This window comes from Lissotriton helveticus, chromosome 2_2 (assembly GCF_964261635.1).
Source record: "Lissotriton helveticus chromosome 2_2, aLisHel1.1, whole genome shotgun sequence".
Lineage (NCBI taxonomy): Eukaryota > Metazoa > Chordata > Amphibia > Caudata > Salamandridae > Lissotriton > Lissotriton helveticus.
In genome coordinates, this window is record NC_136060.1 from 379552867 (window position 1) to 379571644 (window position 18778).

The window sequence follows — 18778 nt, forward strand, 5'->3', positions numbered from 1 at the left end:
AGCACTCAGACAAACTAAACGAGACTTAGAAGCATCAGATGAGGAAGGACTACATTATCATGGAGTTAAGAACCAGACTCATTTAAATGTTTTCGCAAACTTGTTAGTGCATTATGTAGAAACTATGGAAATAGAAGATTGCTATGTCTGCATGAAGCTACCTACTTCTGTAGCTGAAGGCGTGACTTATCATCACCTACCTCTGACCTATGGAATTTCCTGTAGCATTTTAGCAAGCTTATTTTATAAAAGAGGACCTTTACAGTATTACTATTCTAATTCAGACGTGATATTTTCTGAACTTCCCATACGTGGAAATCTGAATCCTGTACATACTAAAAGTGACGTTACACGTTATATGGGAGAATACTTTCTGACTATAGGTACCATAGACTTAAATGAAGCACACAGAGACAACTTGACCTGTTCATTACATGAACAAGAAAAAATATTTTTGAACATGGCAGAGAAAAGAAGGGAGAGTTTCCAAAGAAAGGCAAATGACAAAAGACAGAAAACCCCAAAATGGGCTGAAGACATGGAAAGCACCTCAAATGGCGGGGCAGGGCCTGCTTTGTTGCTGGATTTCGAAAAGAAAGGGAAACTCTGTCTTCATCGCGAGAAGACTAGTTATTATAATAACATTTTCATTGGTTCCAGTCAATGTGAACACAATTACAAGGTAATTGGAGGTTGGGGTTTCAAAAATGGGTCAGAACCTGTGTTTCCCGGAATTTATTATGTATGTGGAAACAAGGCTTATTTCAAATTGCCGGATCACTGGTATGGAAGCTGCTATTTTGGCATTGTTTTCCCGAAAATATACCACGTGAATGAAATTGCTGGAAGCAACGAAAACACTAATGGCTTAGTGCGTAGTAGAAGAGAAAGCGTAGGTGAAATAATGGGTAGTATTTTTAGTGCACTGATACCTGGAGTGGGAGTGGTTCTGAACACTCACAGAATTTGCAAATTATCCACAATAGTGGATGTGTTGTCTACTGACACAGCTCATGGATTCCTGCTGGTCAATACCGAAATGGTTGCGATCAGATCAATGGTTTTGCAGAACAGACTTGCGCTTGACACCTTATTAGCAAAAGAGGGCGGAGTCTGCCGGATGTTGAAGGCGCAACATTGTTGCACATACATTCCGGACAAAAGTGTACAGCTCAAAAGATATGTGAAAAACATTATTAATTTGGAAAAGGAACTCAAACCACTCGAGGTTGACAGTGCCTGGAAGAGACTGGTTGATGGTCTCTCCAATGTAGGTCATTGGTTTGCTAGCTTAGGTAAAAGCTTATTGTTTAAGGTACTGATGCCAATTGGAGTGATAGGTCTTATCCTATTTCTCATATTCGTCTGTAGCAAATGTCGCAAACACACAAAGAAGTACCAAGTGAATGCGAGAGGAGTGAAATGGAGTGCGGATGAGCTTGAATTGGAAGAAATGAATAATCAGATTTATAAAAGGGTGAAAAATTCTCACCCTACCAAAAATGAGAAAGAGAAACTGAATCGCCTGTTGGAAGAGATAGAAATGTACAAGGTGTGAAAGAAAGTTGGCATCTGGTTCCATTATTTTATGATGATAGTAAATATCATCAAAGAGGGGATTGATAGAGCAAGATTTCGCATCGCGACTTGCTCGAGTCATGAACCTCGATTCTGTTGTAACCCTATAAACAAATTGTACGTTTTACTAATCTCCTTTATTTTTGATATACATGTGTATTAGTGAAGCTTGCCTATGTGTTCTACTAATACAATTAACCCGTGTATCTAAAATGGCCGCTGTTTGAATTTTCGCTTCTGCGCATGCGTTAGTCATACTCACGTGACTTTACGTAGAGGTAGTTCTGGAGGGAAAGGGTGCGCATGCGTAATCGCCATAAGATGGCAGCTTAATGTGATAACGAGGTGAAGCTCGTGCTGTTGCTCATCGTGTCGTTATGTGTAGCACTTACCCTTAATCGCATAGTATATTTTTATGATGATAAACCTGAAGTACGAAATCATGATATGTAATACATTCCTTCATTTCTATGTTTTAATTTGTTTCCGCTTACTTTTCATGTACCATGGTAAACGGGGGGTCCAACTGGGTCGAGAGCCATCTTGAGGGTCCTTTCTGCGCTTGACAGTGCAGCCCAGGCAGCAGTAGCCTTGAGCGGTGGAACTCAGCCAGCTGGCAGTCACAGACAAGATGCTCCTGAGAACGCCACCTCTGACCCAGGAGGATAGAGAAATTGTGTTCCTAACTTGTTACAATGATATTATTCCTATTGTATTCTGCATATTCTCTAATGGGAACCCCAATCTTGCTAGGCGGTCCCTTAGAATGCAAAATAGGACTTGAATAAGTCTGTTCTGATTGGTGTGTTAACCCATCCTACCTTAGGACCAATCGAAATTGGGGATTCCGACACTTTGCAACATTTGGGGGTGGTACACTGACCCAAAAGAGTATATCTAGCCTAGGTTTAGCTAGAGAAATTGTCCGACTTGTCCGAATAGCTGACCTGTCACTGACCCAACGCACTCAATAGGTGCCTGAAAAATACAGAGCGCTGCGGAGCACTCTGTCCGAATTTGACCATAGACTAAGGTTTTACTAAACCTTAAGTGCTGGCGGAGCACTTTGCTGGGGAGTTCGCTAACCCAATCGGGGTTCTGACTGATAGCTGCAGAGAGGGTGGAGCGCAGGCGTTGCTTCCGAACTGCGGGTGCTGGTCGTATCCTGGTGGTCCTGTCCTGATCCTAATCTGGGTTTCCTGTCCTATCCTGGGTTGTCCATTCTGCACCTGCTGTCCCATTGATGACTGCTATTCCTTGGGGTATTTCCTGTCCTTGACTGATCCGTGGCCAGGGTTGGTTTTCACACCAGTCTAGGTAAATATCTTGCTGAAAACTCTAAAGCTGCACCTTTCTATTTTTCTGTCTTTGCTTCAATAAAGACATTACCTTTGCATATGATAACTTTCCATGCTTTTCCGCAACCATTGCATATAAAGTTATTTGCATTTAATTTCATAGCGTGTTCCTATGTTACCCTACCTTTTAGAAATCATTTTCTCCATTGCAGTTTGCAATTTCCTGATGTGGTCTATAATTTTCTCTTATAACTTTGACTGAAGGTTTTAGTATGTTTCACTTTTCACCTTTACTATAGCTATTTAGGATTCCTAATTTCCTTTTTTGTATTCATGAAAACTGTTTCCATAGTATAAATTCTGATTATGGACTGTTTTTACTGTAAACATTATAATTTCCGAAACTGAATTCTAGATAAAATTCTTAAAACTTCCCAGTTGCCCGTGGTCATTTGATGAAATATCAAAGTAATTTTATGTTGGGTTTTGTACTTTGCTGCCTTTCCTTTTACAGCTAGCTCCCTGACCCATCGTGGTTATAGGTACCCGTAACGGTGAATGGTAAGTCGGGTACACTGAAAATAATCGAAAGGGACTCATGATTATTGGTAGTGGATTGTAGGGTCATCTGATCAATGTATATGATGAAGTGAAGTATATGGGCCCGAAAACAGAAGTGGTGAAATTATTGGTCGGGTGACCCGCGATCTCTATCACCTTTCCTGAGGCTAATGATCAAATAGCGCCGTGAATTTCTTTTACTGTTATGCTGCATCCAGTTCGGTACGCCGCTCCGGAGTGAGCTGTGGAAAGGGGGCACAATCCAAGAAATCTATTATGTCTAGTTTAGAAGCCTCCATGGTTGATTGATATAATGATGTAAAATGGAGAACCAGATCACTGTGTATCTCGTGTTGGGTGTAATGTATCACCCCTTCTGGGGAGTAGAGTGCAGTAATGGGACCCCATGATTGTTCCTGCCTAACCAGCCCTGCAAGTAAAGACCCTGATCTGTCCGATTCGGTGTGCGTACTAGCAGAATGCGCTGCATAGTTTAAACATCTCAGCCTCTCCAGTATCGTGGCGTGGTGGTACTGCACTGTCGATAGCTCGGAGGGGCAGGAGGGAGCGGAAGCCACCCGTGTCTCAAGAGACAGCAGTGTTTGGTCCAGCTCCTGGAGCTCCTGTTCTACCTGTTTTCGTATACGCCCCCCGCCTAGCCCCATGCTGCTGCCTCGTATTGTTGCCTTGAAGGCGTCCCATTCTAGCAAGGCTGACGTTGTCGTGCCAGAGTTTTGTGTAAAATAATTCTCAGCTGCAGTGCGGAGGGAAGCACGAAACGGAGGGTCTTCCATCATGGCAGGCTGTAGGTGCCAAGCTGGGGTCATAGAACGCGGTGTGTTCCATGTTAGAATGATGTAGTGAGGGTTGTGATCCGAGTGCTTTTTGCCCTTATATTCCACCTGTTATATGTGGTAACATATTTGGTGAGCATAAAATCCTGTCTTTGTGAACATGTAGTGTGTGAGGGGTCGAGTAAAATGAATAAACAAGTGTGATGGGGTTAGGATGTCTCCAAGTGTCCACCAGCCCCCAGCCATCTGCCCAGGACCGCAACAGGAAAGTCCCATTAGCAGCTGAGGTGCCCCTGAGAGGTGGAAACGAATAGTCCAAAGTCATGTCCAATACATTATTGAAATCGCCTCCTATCACCCAAGGCATGTGGTACCATTTAGATAGCACCGTAGATAGTTTGTTCCAGAAGGGCTGTTGCTCCCTGTTTGGTGCATATATATTTCAAATTAGGATACACCTGCCGTCAAGCTTACATCTGAGAAAAATGTATCTCCCCTCTACATCCATCTCTGCACCCTCAATTAAAAATGGGGTACCCGGGCACACCCAAATCAGCACCCTATGGGCAAAAGCCGAGTAGTCAGTGGCAGTGATATGACCCCTCCATTTGCACTGCAGTCTGGTTACCTCAGGGTGAATCAAGTGAGCTTCCTCAAGCAGGGCTTTTTAGGTACAAATAAACTGCATATCTACGGGAGGGGATGCGTAAGCCTCTTACATTCCATGTGATGATTCGTTGTGAAAACATAGAGAAGATATGTATGACTATGTTGGCTGAGGAGGATAAGACCTGTGTCTACCTGCGTTGGTTATAGTGTTCTGTGAAGGTGACCATGCTGAAACGTAACTACACCTGAGAAACCTTCTGAAAAAACATAACAACAATTTTATAAACATGTAATACCAACAGACCGGATTCCACAACTGCGCAGAACTGCCCAAACCTCGACTTATAACTAACTCTGTGTGCTACCCGAGGGGTAATGTGGGTATGTGGGTGTGCGGCTTACAAGAGCCCGCCTGCATGTAATGTCCACCCATAGCCTTATTAAACTCACTTCCATTCTGATAGTGCACATATTGTTAACAGATATCCCAGTCGCCCGGTCCCAGTCTCCCCTGGAAGCAGCGTGTGGCCCCCGCCCATCCGCAGCAATCTTATGTTCGCTTTACAACAACACCCCCAACAGGCATATCATGTCCCCACATATAAGACTCAATAAAGCTAAGAATATATAAAGTCTTCAGATGATTCTGTTTGATGTTTGTGTGGTAACTTCAGGCAGCCTCTGGGAGTTGGTATCCGAGGGGCTGACGACTGAGGAGTCTCCGTCTTCAGATGTGCGAGTCAACCTCAAGTCTCTGTCCAGCTCCTTAGACAGTTCCAATATCTTTTTCGCCTCCTGGATTGCTTGATGTCATTCTTCAATCATTTGTTCCATGTTCAGGACCGCAGCCCACTGCGATGTACGAGATGCCCGTCGGTAGCCAAATCTCCTGGCTGTATTCGCAGCATCAGCTCCCGTATCTCATCTTCCGGTGGGCCTAGGGCCTGTGAATCCCCCCAGATGACTCTAGCCAGTCCCATACATCTTGTGGCGCACCGAAAAAGTGAGCTTTACCGTCCAATACCAGTTGTAATTTTGCCGGAAAATACAACGAATATTGGATATCGAGCTTTCGCAATTGTTGTTTCATTGCCAGAAAGGAGCTGCGTTGGCGTTGAACTCCTACTGTGTAATCCAAGAATAATATTATTTTAGAATTGTCCACTCGTATATCTTGCATTTTCCGAGTTTCCCTCAGGATGGAGTCTCTATCCCTGTAGTGGAGAACTTTAAACAGGAACTGTCGAGGGTTGGATCCTGGAGCAAGCTTCCGAAATGGCACGAAATGCACTCTTTTCACTGAGAAATAAGGTGACAACGCACTCTCAGGCATTAACTCCTTCAGCCAGTTTTTAGTGAAATCCATTGGCGCCTGGCCTTTCACTCCCTCTGGCAGTCCTATCAGGCGAATATTGTTTTGCCTGGAGCGACCATCTGCATCCTCCACTCTGCTCCAGTTGCCAGAGTCGCCTTTCATGTGCTTCCAGTTGTTTTTCCATGAAGTCCGGAGCTGGTTACACTTCTGCTAGGACATGTTCCACCTTTGTGACGCGGTCAACTAATTTTCTATGGTCGGCATGCAGAAGCGTTAATTCCATGGCCATATTATCTATCTTAGACTCAAGAGATAGTCTGGAGCTTTCAATAGCTTTTTAGATAGCATTTGACCTGTCTTCAAGCGGCAGATTCCGCATGTCTTGAAGGTTCTGGTTCTATCTCCGCTGCCAACGATGTGCGCGAGTAGGTTCTGATGCCCGCTCCCCTGGTCCACCCCATCCTAACTTGTTGTCTGAGGGGGTGCATCAGCGATCTCCTGCGATATAGGGGTTGTGTGTGTGCACAATCGCAGCTCAACTGCCAGGTAAGGGGTCCACTGTCGGGAGAAGCGACTTGGTGTGCTCAATTCACGTGTTCGCCTACTGCGTGACAGGGCCTTACTGCAATATGTGTCTCGACTTCTTCTACAGTACTGGCGGGACTGTACATGTGTGCTATGCCCCCTGCTGTCTTCAGAAGTCACTTCTGACGCCCGTGGAGCGGCCTGTGGTCCTTGTTTTCCAGTGCTAGCTGTCAGGAGTGCAGGACCGACATTGCCCAGAATATATATCCTGTGTCCCCATATACGACCTTGTCGATCTCCCAGGCATGGGGCTGGCGGACGGCAGACAGGGCCCCTGTCAGGCCGGTTCTCACGGCTCTGAGCTGATCACTCCTCCCCTATGCAGCTTGGTCTCGCAGCCGCTTTTGGTATTGTGTGCTGGCTGCACTAAGGCTGCGAATACTTCCCCTGCCACGGTCGCCGTTGTCAGGACCACAACCGCTTCCACACCCTGCCTATGCAGGGGTCACGACACGCTCCGATGCACCACCACCTTTGCGGGCAGGCTCCTCCGCCTCTTACCCGGTCTCCAGGCCTTTTGTCTCCGATGGAGTGAGGGGGACCTCCTCTGACACCAGTGTAGGGCTCAGGCACAGTCCAGGGAAAACAAGTCACTATTGCCCTTCTTTTGAAAAAGTCAAATACAGATCCAAACCTGCTTGGAGACAAGTCACCATTGTCCTGCTTTTGGAACAGTCAAATACAGATCCAAACTTACTCAGTAACTATTGTCCTATATCTCCTGTCCCTTTACCATCCAAAATATTGGGAAAACGTGTCAGTACTCAACTGTCTCATTTTCTGGAAACTAACATCCTACTTGATAACACTTAATCAGGTTTCGGGCCCCATACAGCATTGAAACAGCCCCTTGAGCCATAAGGAAGACCTCAGAGCAATTTTAGACCAGGAAATGTCAGCTGCACTGACACTACTAGACTTATCGGCAGCATTTGAAATGGTTTCCCACACGATTCTAAGCTACAATATTCATAATCTATCTGCGATCGAGTACTGAGGTGCTTAAAATGTTTTCTCTCTGATAAATTGCAAGCAGTCTCTCTACCAGCCTTCCCCTCTTCAACTGCTTTCATTAATCAAGGTGTCCCACAGTGATCATGCCTACGTCCCATGCTTTTTAATATATTTGACATTACGAGCATCTTTGGTTCGCACCTTCAGCTTCAATATTATAACTTACGCAGATGACACTTGCTCATTGTGGCAATGTCAGATCATTGGACCTCCAAGCAAGAGAAATTTACAGACCTGTCTTTTATCTTCAACAAAATGTATGCATATGAACTTTATCAGAACCAAATAGCGACACCTATTCTATGGGAAAAAATCTTCCCTCTGGTCTCATCTCTGTTAGCCGTCAGAGCTAGGTCATCCCTCTAACCATCCTCATCTGCAAGGAATCTAGGTGTCAACTTTGACCGACATTTCTCCTTCAAGGTCAAGTATCTTCACTGGTAGCCACCTGAACTCCATTCCTAAGAACTTAGAGGATTGTGTGTCCTGATTCCTTCAGATACCAGGGAAAAAGTGATACATGACCTAATCACTTCAAGAGTACAATAAATTACAGGTATTTCAAAATGCGGCAGCACACCGGATTCTTAATGTCCCTCAACATCAATATATGTCGAATCAGCTTAAAGTGCTACCTTAGCTGCCCAACTGTAATAGATGTAAGTTTAAAGTAATCTGCCTGATCTTCAAAACCTGAACAATCTATGGCCACCTTACAATCAAAACCTGAGTTAACCTTACCAGTCCTCTAGAACTTTGAGCTCCTGAACATCCTTGAGACCTTCAACATCTAATTTGATCTGTCCCCTGAAAAAGGAAGCATTGTTGCAAGGGTGGATGTTCCTTTGCTTGGATGTCTCCTCAACTTTGGAATCTTTTTTACCCTTGGCTCATGAAATCGGAAGTGTCTTATAGGAAAAACTCAAAACCTGGTTATTTAGCTACCAGTTCTGTCTCATTATTCTGGATAGGCTGAACTCATGTTCAGCTAATCTATAGTGCCAGGAAGCCCACTGTGCAGCCTTAATTCCTTAGCCCAACTGACAATGATGATCAGGGAAAATGGTCCAGAATTGACTTCAAACATAATGGGGAAATAAACAACATATGGATGTGCACCCTCCATCACTTAGTGAACCACATTCACAGTGAAAGCTACAAGATCTAATATGTTGCTCCTTGTCAGATTATTCTAGGAGGAGACCTTAATTAAGTTCTACAGCCCACCCTGGCTAGAAAATCTCACTCTCACTTCAGTCAGACAAAACTCATAGCTTTTTACATAATCTGATTTCCAACAAAAATGTGTTTGATGCAGGAAGAGCATCACACATTGAAAGAAACTAATTTACATTCCTCTTGGCTCTGCGGAACTCTTACTGGAGAACTGAGCATTTTCTAAATTCTTTGAAATAGATAAGCTACGTGGGTATCAGATTTATTTCTCTTTCAGACCAAGCATCCATTACTGAAGTCATAGGGTTTTTGAATAAAGACAGTGTCACACAAAGAAGAAGTATAGCAAACTAGCCATGCCCATTTAGCAGGAGAGTGATAAGGGTGTGAAATGAAGCCGGTGGTGAATTTTCGGAGCACATTGTCGCAAATCATGGTGTGGTAGTAGTCTGTCATTTACAGAGAGCAAATGCTCTATTAAGATGACCACAAAATCCGTACTGATATACAATTTTACTGATGAAACTACATGGCATACAAATAATAGTTCCAAACCATTCACTTAATAAACTGGGCCAACAACTGGTACAGGCTAATACAAGTATGTGTACCTGCATACTAATGTGGAAACACATACATCAAATCACACTAACAACCTAAAATGCAAGCACTACTCCTAAACAGACCTAGGGCATGTGCTTCAATAATGTTATGTTGATTTCACCAGTGGCATTTAAAAAACTAGACTTCATAAAAAAGATTCCTCTAATTTAATTTTAAAATAAACATCTGCAATTAGTTCATACTTTTAGAATGTTTTATATGGACCAACTTATTATGTGAGCACTGGTACAACTCAGGTTTCAGTAGAACTATCCTTTATTTGAAACAAAATGTTCCCAGTGTAAATTACTATATTTCCTTCATTTAATAAAAAGCAATTGCTATCTAAGCATGATCTAGGCACAATCTAAAAAAATGTTAACCACATCTCTGTTACTTATATGACAAGCAAGTGTGCATGAAATACTGTAGATCAGTGGTTCTTAACCTTTTGACTTCTGTGGAACCTCACTGAACCATTATTGGAATCTGGGGACTCCCACTGAATAATTTTTGGAATCCAAGGACCCCCACTTAATCATTAATGGAAACTGAGGATCCCCAACTAAGCATTTTCAGAGATCTGAAACAAAAAATACACAAAACATACACTAACAAACATTCATCAAACAAATGCACAAATTATTAGATATTTTATTTCATTAATGAGCAAATATAAAGCAATCAAAATTGTAATAGGACGGTTGGGGTTTTTCTAAATTCAGTTGTGGCCGCTAAACATCCATACTATATTATTTTTGATGCACTTGCACTGCTCCCACGAATCAATATGTGGATATTAATTTAATTTTTAACGTATAATTTCAGATTTCTTCACATTTACAGAACGTTTTATAAAGTTCAATTGTACATTTTACTTCTTTGTTTATATACACTTCATTGAACAGTTAATATTATTTCATTTTCCAAGCAGTCAGGAACCCCCCTGAATATGCTTCGCAGACCCCAGGGTCCCTGAACCACAGGTCACTGCTGTAGATCATCTTTCGCTGCTAAGCCAAGAGTGCCTACAATTGTCAACCTTCCTCTTTTCTTTCAGCCGCTGAACTCAGTGGTCATCAAACTAAAGCCCCTTTTGCAAGGGGATGTCGCTGGCAACGAAAATATTGAGCACGTGAAGTAGGTATTCTGCCATTCGTTACACAAATAATTTTGCGCGTCAAAGAATATTGTTCCAACCCAATTACATAGTTTTTTTTTTCAGGACACTAAATGGTTTCAGCGCAAGCTTAAAGCCTCTTTAGCTATTTGCATTACAGTTAGAGTACAGCCAGGGTGGGAAGCATTAGACGCAAGTAACTTACAGTTCTATCAGAGGAGCCGTTCTCTGCTATAAAGCCAATTATTTTGAAGGCAGTGGCGCTCCGCTGGTCATCTGTGGACACATTGAAGTCTCACGTCTGGGAGTTGAAGTTTTCCTTCAAAAGACTGCCCCTAGCATTATAGTGCTCCATTGAAATCGAAGAACTACCAGCCCCAAACAAGCAATGGCTTGGTATGTTTACTGGTCTCCATGGCAACAGAAAGCCACTCGACTCTCCGAGGATGCACAAACGGTACTCTCTCGGAACAATCAACGCTGTTTAAGCACAGTAATTCAGAACAAATCGAAACACGTAAAAAATGCAAATATGCCTTTAAACAAAAAAATGTAAATAACGTTTGTGACGTAACATTTACACTTGCCCGTGGATATCGGATTTTATTAATACATGTTATCTTTTTTTCAGTCTCAACCCCCGAGGACAGCCCAGAATTAACCGAACGGGTAGTTCTTGTTGATGACGTTATACATAGTATTGGCCAGGGAGGGCCTTGGCAACTGTAAAGGTCAGGCAAAACGTCACTTTTACAATAGAAATATACCTGCGACAGTGACGTCTCCACCGGCCTCATCTTGGTAGCACCCTACAGCCCAAAGCCTATAACATTGAATAAATAAATAATATATGTTTCATTTAGTATTCGTGGAAAGCGGCAATCCTTCTGATACCTATATTGCGTTTTCAATCCTCACCCCATTAAAGAAAGGATCAGGACAGCCCCAAGATGGCTCCTATTTTATTACACTGTATATCGCGTGGGAAAACTACCCAGCGTTAGTCCTATGTTTGTGCTTACTCTGCGTGCACTTGACTGTGAAGTCCGTCGCCTCTTTCGCTGCGGAGTAATGTAAGCCGCCTGTAACTGCTCTGCTGCAGCGGCAGGAGTGTGGCTGTCACTGGAGTGCCCGAGATACCGCAGCGGCGCCCCCTCCCCAGCTGTCCCAGCTCGGCAGCCCCGGAGAAACCCGAGGCACGGGCAGGAGGAGGGAAATATTTCACAGCTGATTTAACTCGGGGACAGCACAGCCGAAGGGGAGAGCCCGGCTCAGCAGGACCAGAGCCCTGTCTGTCAGCAGGAGCAGGACACAGCAGGGCATGATGAACAGGTTCAGAAAGTGGCTGTACAAACCCAAGGTAAGTGTCCGTCCTGGCCGGACTGGGGATGCCCAGTCAGCATCACGTCAGGGTCTGTTCACCCTTTGGCGTTTTAAGTGGAGACGGAAAGACAAAATATGGGGAGTGATGGGGCAGACTTTTGTCATTCATCAAGGTGTGGCTGTTACCTCAGAACTGAGCCATCGACCCTCACCCTCCACTATATCGCGATAGTCGTGACACGCATGGGGTATGCCAATACACTTGCAGTGTCCTTCGAGCACTGGGGGGACGGTCTGCTGATTGGGAATTGGGGACCTCCGACACCTACTTTATAAATAATCCAGGTGAGGTATCCGAAACTAGCTGATGGGCACCCCTACACACTTCCATTAGACATTGAGCGACCACTCGGTGCTGTTACCACGCACATGAAAGTGCGTGTGTTCATGTCCGGGGAGCGTGCCCATAAGTCTGTGGGTGGGTATGGCAGCGCGTGCCCACCCCCTCCTGGGCCATCATCGCCCTGTTGGTTTTGGGTGTCGGGGGTCGGTGGGACGTTCGCCCCGGCTCAGAGATGCCCACGCACGTGCCTCGCCACCTGAACCTTGGTTCTCTGGGCCTGAGATCACCTGCCTGAGTCACACCAGGCTCCTTTGTTGTTGTCAGGTCGGCGAGTTTCCTCCCTCCCAGCCGCCATGCCTGGGGCTGTTGCGATCTGACAATGGAACTTTACAGCGAGGTGAGCATACCTTTGATGCCATCCTCAAGATTCTCATTTAAAAAGGATTTCCTGGCGGGCGCAAAGCCCAGAAGCGCGTCTTTTTATTTTTTTTTACCTATACAAGGTTGATTGTGCGCCCCATGGCGAGGTTGTTGTTGCCATTTGTGGATGTTCCTGGGTCTTACCTGGCAGCACGAGAGAGTGTCGGTGTTTGTAGCAGGACGCACCGGCACGGGCTCCTGCACTTGACACTTCCATGAGTTGACCGTCCCTCTATTTTCATTGAAATGTGTCTGTGGGACGTGGACTCGTGTCCCAGATCCTCACGTGCTTTCCCCAAAGCACAGGTGGCGGTAGAGGTGTTTCCACTGGTGTAGTGTGCGTGAGGGTGCCAGTCATTGCACGCGTATGTGTTATCATGGTTTTCGGGTGCACCTAGGAGAGGCCGCCACCTGTGCATGTTTTCAGCAGCTGTGCTGCTCCCGTCTTCTGTATTTTATGACAGCAGACAGGATTGTTTCCATACAGTGTTTAATATCCCTTTGTTAGGATGATGCACACTTCTTCCGGCTGTATCAGCCAGTGGCGGAGCCAGTTCTTTCTTCCCAGTTGCCATGCAGTTTTGTCATATTTCCCGTGCATTTCCATTTTTGTTATAAACGGATATTTCGCCTGTCTGGTTTTGCGTCCTATTTACGAGAGTCTACCTCACACATATATTTCAGTTACATTTTTAAGGAAAAAGCGCTTATGATATTGGGCTGAGGTTGTAAACACGAGCACGTGCAAGCCTTCAGCAAAATACTGTACTTGTTTACTTAAATAAATCCTGAGCCTCACACATTTACACAGATTGGTGCACTTAATTTATGATGCTTTGCCTTACTTAAACTTCTGTGCCAAATCAAACGAAGACCACAATTGTGTGTATGTGTATATATATATATATATATATATATATATATATATGTGTATAATCTTTTAACTAAAACCTCTTTTGAAATTTGTTTCTTCCTTAAATTAACTTTTCTGCTAAAGTTATGAATAATATTGCGGAAAACTGAACATAGAATCCCTGCTGTAAACTTTGAATATTGTTGTGTTCTAATCAGTAGTATTTACAACCACCAGTCACTCCCCATATCCTTTTAAAAACGTTCTCAAAAATGTGCCTGGTTATTCATTTGTAATTGCAAATATATGAACTTGTGATGTTGTTGCAAATGCAATTCACCTTCAGTGCAGACGATCATCTGATGTCCAACACAACTATAGTCCTACAATGTTGTGTGTGTGTGTGTGTGCTGTGTCAATGTTATTTTAACCCCCACACCACCCTTATAATTCAGGACTGTAAGTTGTCATGATTGCTTTAGCACACGCTGCTTTTTCCAGGTGTGCTTAATTTCTTTCTTTGTGGTACACTAGAATTTATTATAACATTGCCTTTTTGTGTCAATAAGTGGCAGGCTTTCTGAAAATTTAAGGATATAGTAGTGTATTAGGCACTGAAACAATAAATGTTCATGACGGTAAGGATTAGGAAGTTGTGAAACGAAGATTTAACAATTTTGAACACTTTATGGTGCTTACCTTTTGTCCACAGACAAGTGTCTGTTGGTGTGGTGGAAAAATTGCATGAATCTGAGGTGAAAGTTGTCACTCATTGTGGTAAACTAGCCCTACCCATGTCTTCCACACTCCTCCCCACCCTACTCTGAGTTCTTTGACTTGGTTACATTTTGGCGTGTTTAGAGGTTTCCACCAGTTAGTGGCGAGTGCATGCTAGGACAAATTGCATGCACTTCACAAATTGCTTACACTACCACGTGGTAACTTTTAGGAGATTCTGGCCCATACATATTTATGGGGAAACCCCCAGATACACATGCTAATAATTTTTTGAGATTAAATACAATTTAGTACTTCCAGCAACTGTACTAGCCTCTTTTGCTGGGCTAATATTTGGTTTGAATGCTGTAGCCTTTGGTTTTTGCTGTACAACACACCCAAGGTTTGCGTTCTGCATGGACAACACATTTTTCGTTCGGCCCTGGTGGGTCAATTTTATAAGTCACTTTTTGAACATAGCAAATGAACTAGAAAGACAGTCACACGCAGTAAATGCAACACACATTTACAAAGCCAAAATATTTGGCTTTGTTTAGAGCATGAACACAGATGGGCACATGCAAAAGGTACAAGTAATTTATAGGCAAATATGTGCACAAACAGACCAACACTCATTAAGCACCTGCTGTACTTCTTCGACACATGTACAGGCAGTTATTCTTGGCTACCAGCATTCTGAGATTTTTAAGCTGACCTACAATTTTAAAATCAAAACTACAGACACAACAATGTAAATACTTGTTGCTAAAAAGGCAAGCCTGTCTAAAGTTGTTGTACATGGCATAGATCATTTGGCATGATGATCATATGCTTAAACTAATAAGTGTTATAGAGTGAGAATCAATGTGAATTAAAAAGCATGCTGTTTGTGTTGCCAGTCATTCATATCTTTTTGATGCTTACAGTTTGAGAAAACGGTGCTTATAACATATACATTTTATTGTTTAATATATACTAAGGGCACCCTGTGGTAAGATAATGCTAAGTAATATATCTGAATAGCTATGTATACCAACATAAATTGGTTTCTTCCAATGCAAGACTATAGCTGCTGTTTGAAGAATGTGGTGCATTGCCAAATATGCATTCCTTAAGATTGATGCTGGTTGCTCAACCAATTGACTGCCAGCAATTCCACATGCAATACGGGTTGACATTTATTCTTGTCTTTCAAATAATTTAGCACATGATCGCTGCATGCTGTGTTTGTCAAGTCAGATCTAGAAAGTATCTTATTGTATCCAGTGAAATAGCTCAGTGAGTAATGGGCACATTAGTAATGAATGATGTGACCTCTGGTCACAAGATTGAGTACTGGAGAGTAGCATAGCTCTTGATCTTTGGAACGCCCTTCCACCCGATGTCCGTTCCAACCCTTCGACCTCCTCATTCAAAATACAAGTCAAAGGATTTCTCCTGAATAACCAGTTACAACAATCGTATTGAAGACAAGATAACTACATTTTTATACCCTAAAGACCACACAGCTATCTCATTTGTTTGAGACATTTTCGGGATGCAACTTATGTTCTCGCTACATGTTCCTCATGTTTGCCTACGCTCTTATTGTTTTTGGGTTGGTTTACTACAAATGTTTAGGATGTTTACTTGCTTATTGACTAATCGAATCCTTTTTCTGATGTGCATCGCCCTGATACCCATTCGGGTCATGTTCGCGCTATATAAAACTTTTCAAATTAATAAATCCTTACTAGGTGGCTAAAAGGAGTACCATTAAATTCGGTCATAATAAACCTAGTATCTTCAGAACTGTGGTACAAACCATTCTATTGAAACACATTTATCTTCCGCTACAGATCCCGCACCCACACCATTTACCTACTCCGCCTGGCTGTGTTCACACTTACAGTTCACGCTGGGACTAAGACGCAGCCTGGTATCATGTGCTGCACTGCTTCATTTGGTGCCTGTTCACCGGCATATTGGAAATTTTGACTTGAAGTAAAGAAGGGTGTAAAACATGTATCCGTGCTAATGGATTGAGGAGTTTAAGGATTGGGGTTGCCAAGCCTCTGCACATTAGGAAGAATGTCCTCCACCTTGGTGGCAAGCTTTTGGTAAGTGTAGATCCATGGTAACATTGCAAGAGAGAAGAGGGCAAACATGGTTGGTCTTGTTTTGCCACTTACAGTATCTGCGTTTTAGTACATGCATCACTCCGTTGTCCTCCGCATTTTAAGAACTGCACTGTATTCCTCAATTGTGGGTGATCTTCCATGAAGGAGGGGCGTGGGGGGGTAGACAGGGCAAGAAACATGCTTGTCACTTTTTTGCAATATGTGCATGCAACCTCTCAGTGGCACTATATGCCTCTTGATCATTTTGATCCAGCTGATTATCCTCATAGGCTCTTAAACGTGGTGTTCATAAAAGCTCGGAAGAACTATATGAAACTAGCGTCCGTTTCCCTGAAGGATCATCAGTTGCTTATGGACACTTGATAACTTTGGCAACTCAGCTTACTACAAAACAATCAGTAACTATGTTTATTGACGGGATTAACTTCCCAAAGGTATTAATTATTAAATTTACGAACTAGCAAGTCACTTTTGTTGAAGTTTCAGCTTGCATGCATATGAGCCTGGAGCAGTTTTCCTGTTAGTTGCTTAGCTTGCGTTTCATCTAATTTTTTTTTTTTTTTTTGGGTTTGTACTGATTTTGTCCATCAATTCTTTCGGTTAAAAGCGATATTTACAGAACTGTATTGGCATAATCGCTCGTACACTCCTTTAAGTGCAGTTGATCTTTTTTTCATATAAATTCCGAAATTAAATAATAAGCACTCCCATTCGTTCTGTTTGTGATCCAGGAAATTACTAACCTACCGACATGAGGTGATAAAAGTAACAAGATAATATTGTAGATCCAAGGCATGGATTGCAAGCAGAATACTCTCAACCTTTCCAGGAAATATATTTCTGGTTATGTACTTCTCTTTCCTATTTGTTGTTCGTTTTTTTTTTTCTTTTAAGTCTTTGTAGATTTTTACCTGTGTGCGGTAATACCCCAAAATTAAACCTGTCTAGGCCAGTTGATTAAATATTGCCACTGTAAGCTAGTGCTCCAAAGTGGAACATGTTTAAAAAATCTGCCTACACATTACCATCATACACCAGTGCCCTAATCTAAAACCTATATACCCAGCAGGATACATATAGCCAACGTACACTAGTGTCCTAAAGTAAAACATGTTTAGCATGTCTGGTTATACATTACCAGTGCCCTAAACTTAAATCCATATGACCCAGCTGGTTACATATAGGCACTGTACACAAGTGTCCTAAAGCAAAAGATGTTTAGCACATTTGGATACACATTACCTCGATACGCCAGGGCCTTAAACTAAAACCTGTTTAGTCCAGTTGGTTACTTATTGCCACTGTACACAAGTGCCCCAAACTAAAACATGATTACCCAGTGTACCAAACTGAAGCAATCCTATCTAATCCAACTTGTTACATATTGCCACTGTAGACCAGTGCTGCAAAGTTAGCTCATCTAGTTACTTATTGCTTTCTAGGTCTACAGACTGCACCCTCTGTCTGATAATATACCTTGCACTACTTATGGGACGAGTGTTGTAAGTTGCCACCGGTTGTTGTGCTTGGTTTTAATTATGTTTTATAATGAAAATGCCTTTTGAAAAAGGTCCATTATGCTTCCAAATCAGGTTTTCTGTTTACTGGACATGTTTAAAGCAACAGTACCAAGAAGCCAAAGAAGTGGTAGACACCATGCTTTACAGATGCTACCTAACATAAGAGGCATTACCTTCAGATTATGTCATTTATTCTCATATTCTGTTACTTACAGAGCTTAAAAGTAGACCTTCTCTAATATACCGTTGTATACCCACTTTTTTGATAATTCTTGTTTTTAGTGTGAACACCTTTGACAAAATAACTTCAAGGAGTAATTGCTGTACATGGTTTACTATGTGGGATATTTCTCTTCTTTGCATTTAGTTGTTGGGAGAGTTCACCATTAGTGTTAGTATTTGATGTGCTCTTTCTTTTCTGAGTCTTTTTTCGGGGATGCGGTGCGGGACTACCAAAGCCCTTTGTGAGCTGTGCTTTCTATAAGAGTTGTATACAGTATGTGTGGAGAGGTCACCCACATGGAAGCACCGTAGCATGGATGGGTGTTGAATGCTTAATGTAGAATGATGGAATTATGTAGGTGATGGTTAGTAAGCTACTGCTGTTTGTGTGCTGCTGTACAGCCCTGTTTGTCTTATGTTGTGTTATTTGCATTTTTATTGGCATTTTTGTCATGCACATCATTGATGGTGCTGTAGGCTGTTTGCTGGTGCTAGCAGCTATTTAGTTAGTTCCTTCACTGCCCGGAGCCTCAATTGTCCAGGACACGTTCTGGGTATTGTGTTCTAGTCAGTGTGATTGGGTGTCCCTGCCATGTTTAATGAGCTG

At 42.8% G+C, this 18778-nt stretch overlaps 2 protein-coding genes across 5 annotated transcripts in view; one reads left to right on the plus strand and one right to left on the minus strand.

Moving 5' to 3' along the window:
• The window catches only part of CFAP99 (cilia and flagella associated protein 99), a 381916-nt gene extending 370367 nt beyond the window's left edge, over positions 1 to 11549 (minus strand). Inside the window, exon 1 of one of the 2 annotated variants that reach the window (XM_078679007.1) lies at positions 11421 to 11549. The gene's annotated coding sequence lies outside the window, so the exon portion shown is untranslated. Of the gene's footprint in view, positions 1 to 10858; positions 10977 to 11420 lie in introns of those variants that run through there. The other variant, XM_078679006.1, reaches the window with a different exon arrangement.
• A 152-nt stretch (positions 11550 to 11701) lies between these two features.
• The window catches only part of ZFYVE28 (zinc finger FYVE-type containing 28), a 635647-nt gene continuing 628570 nt past the window's right edge, over positions 11702 to 18778 (plus strand). For all 3 annotated transcript variants that reach the window (XM_078678591.1, XM_078678592.1, XM_078678593.1), the window contains exon 1: positions 11702 to 12013. In XM_078678591.1, the coding sequence (XP_078534717.1) occupies positions 11975 to 12013 (39 nt within the window). In that variant the 5' untranslated portion in view covers positions 11702 to 11974. The remainder of the gene's footprint in view (positions 12014 to 18778) is intronic.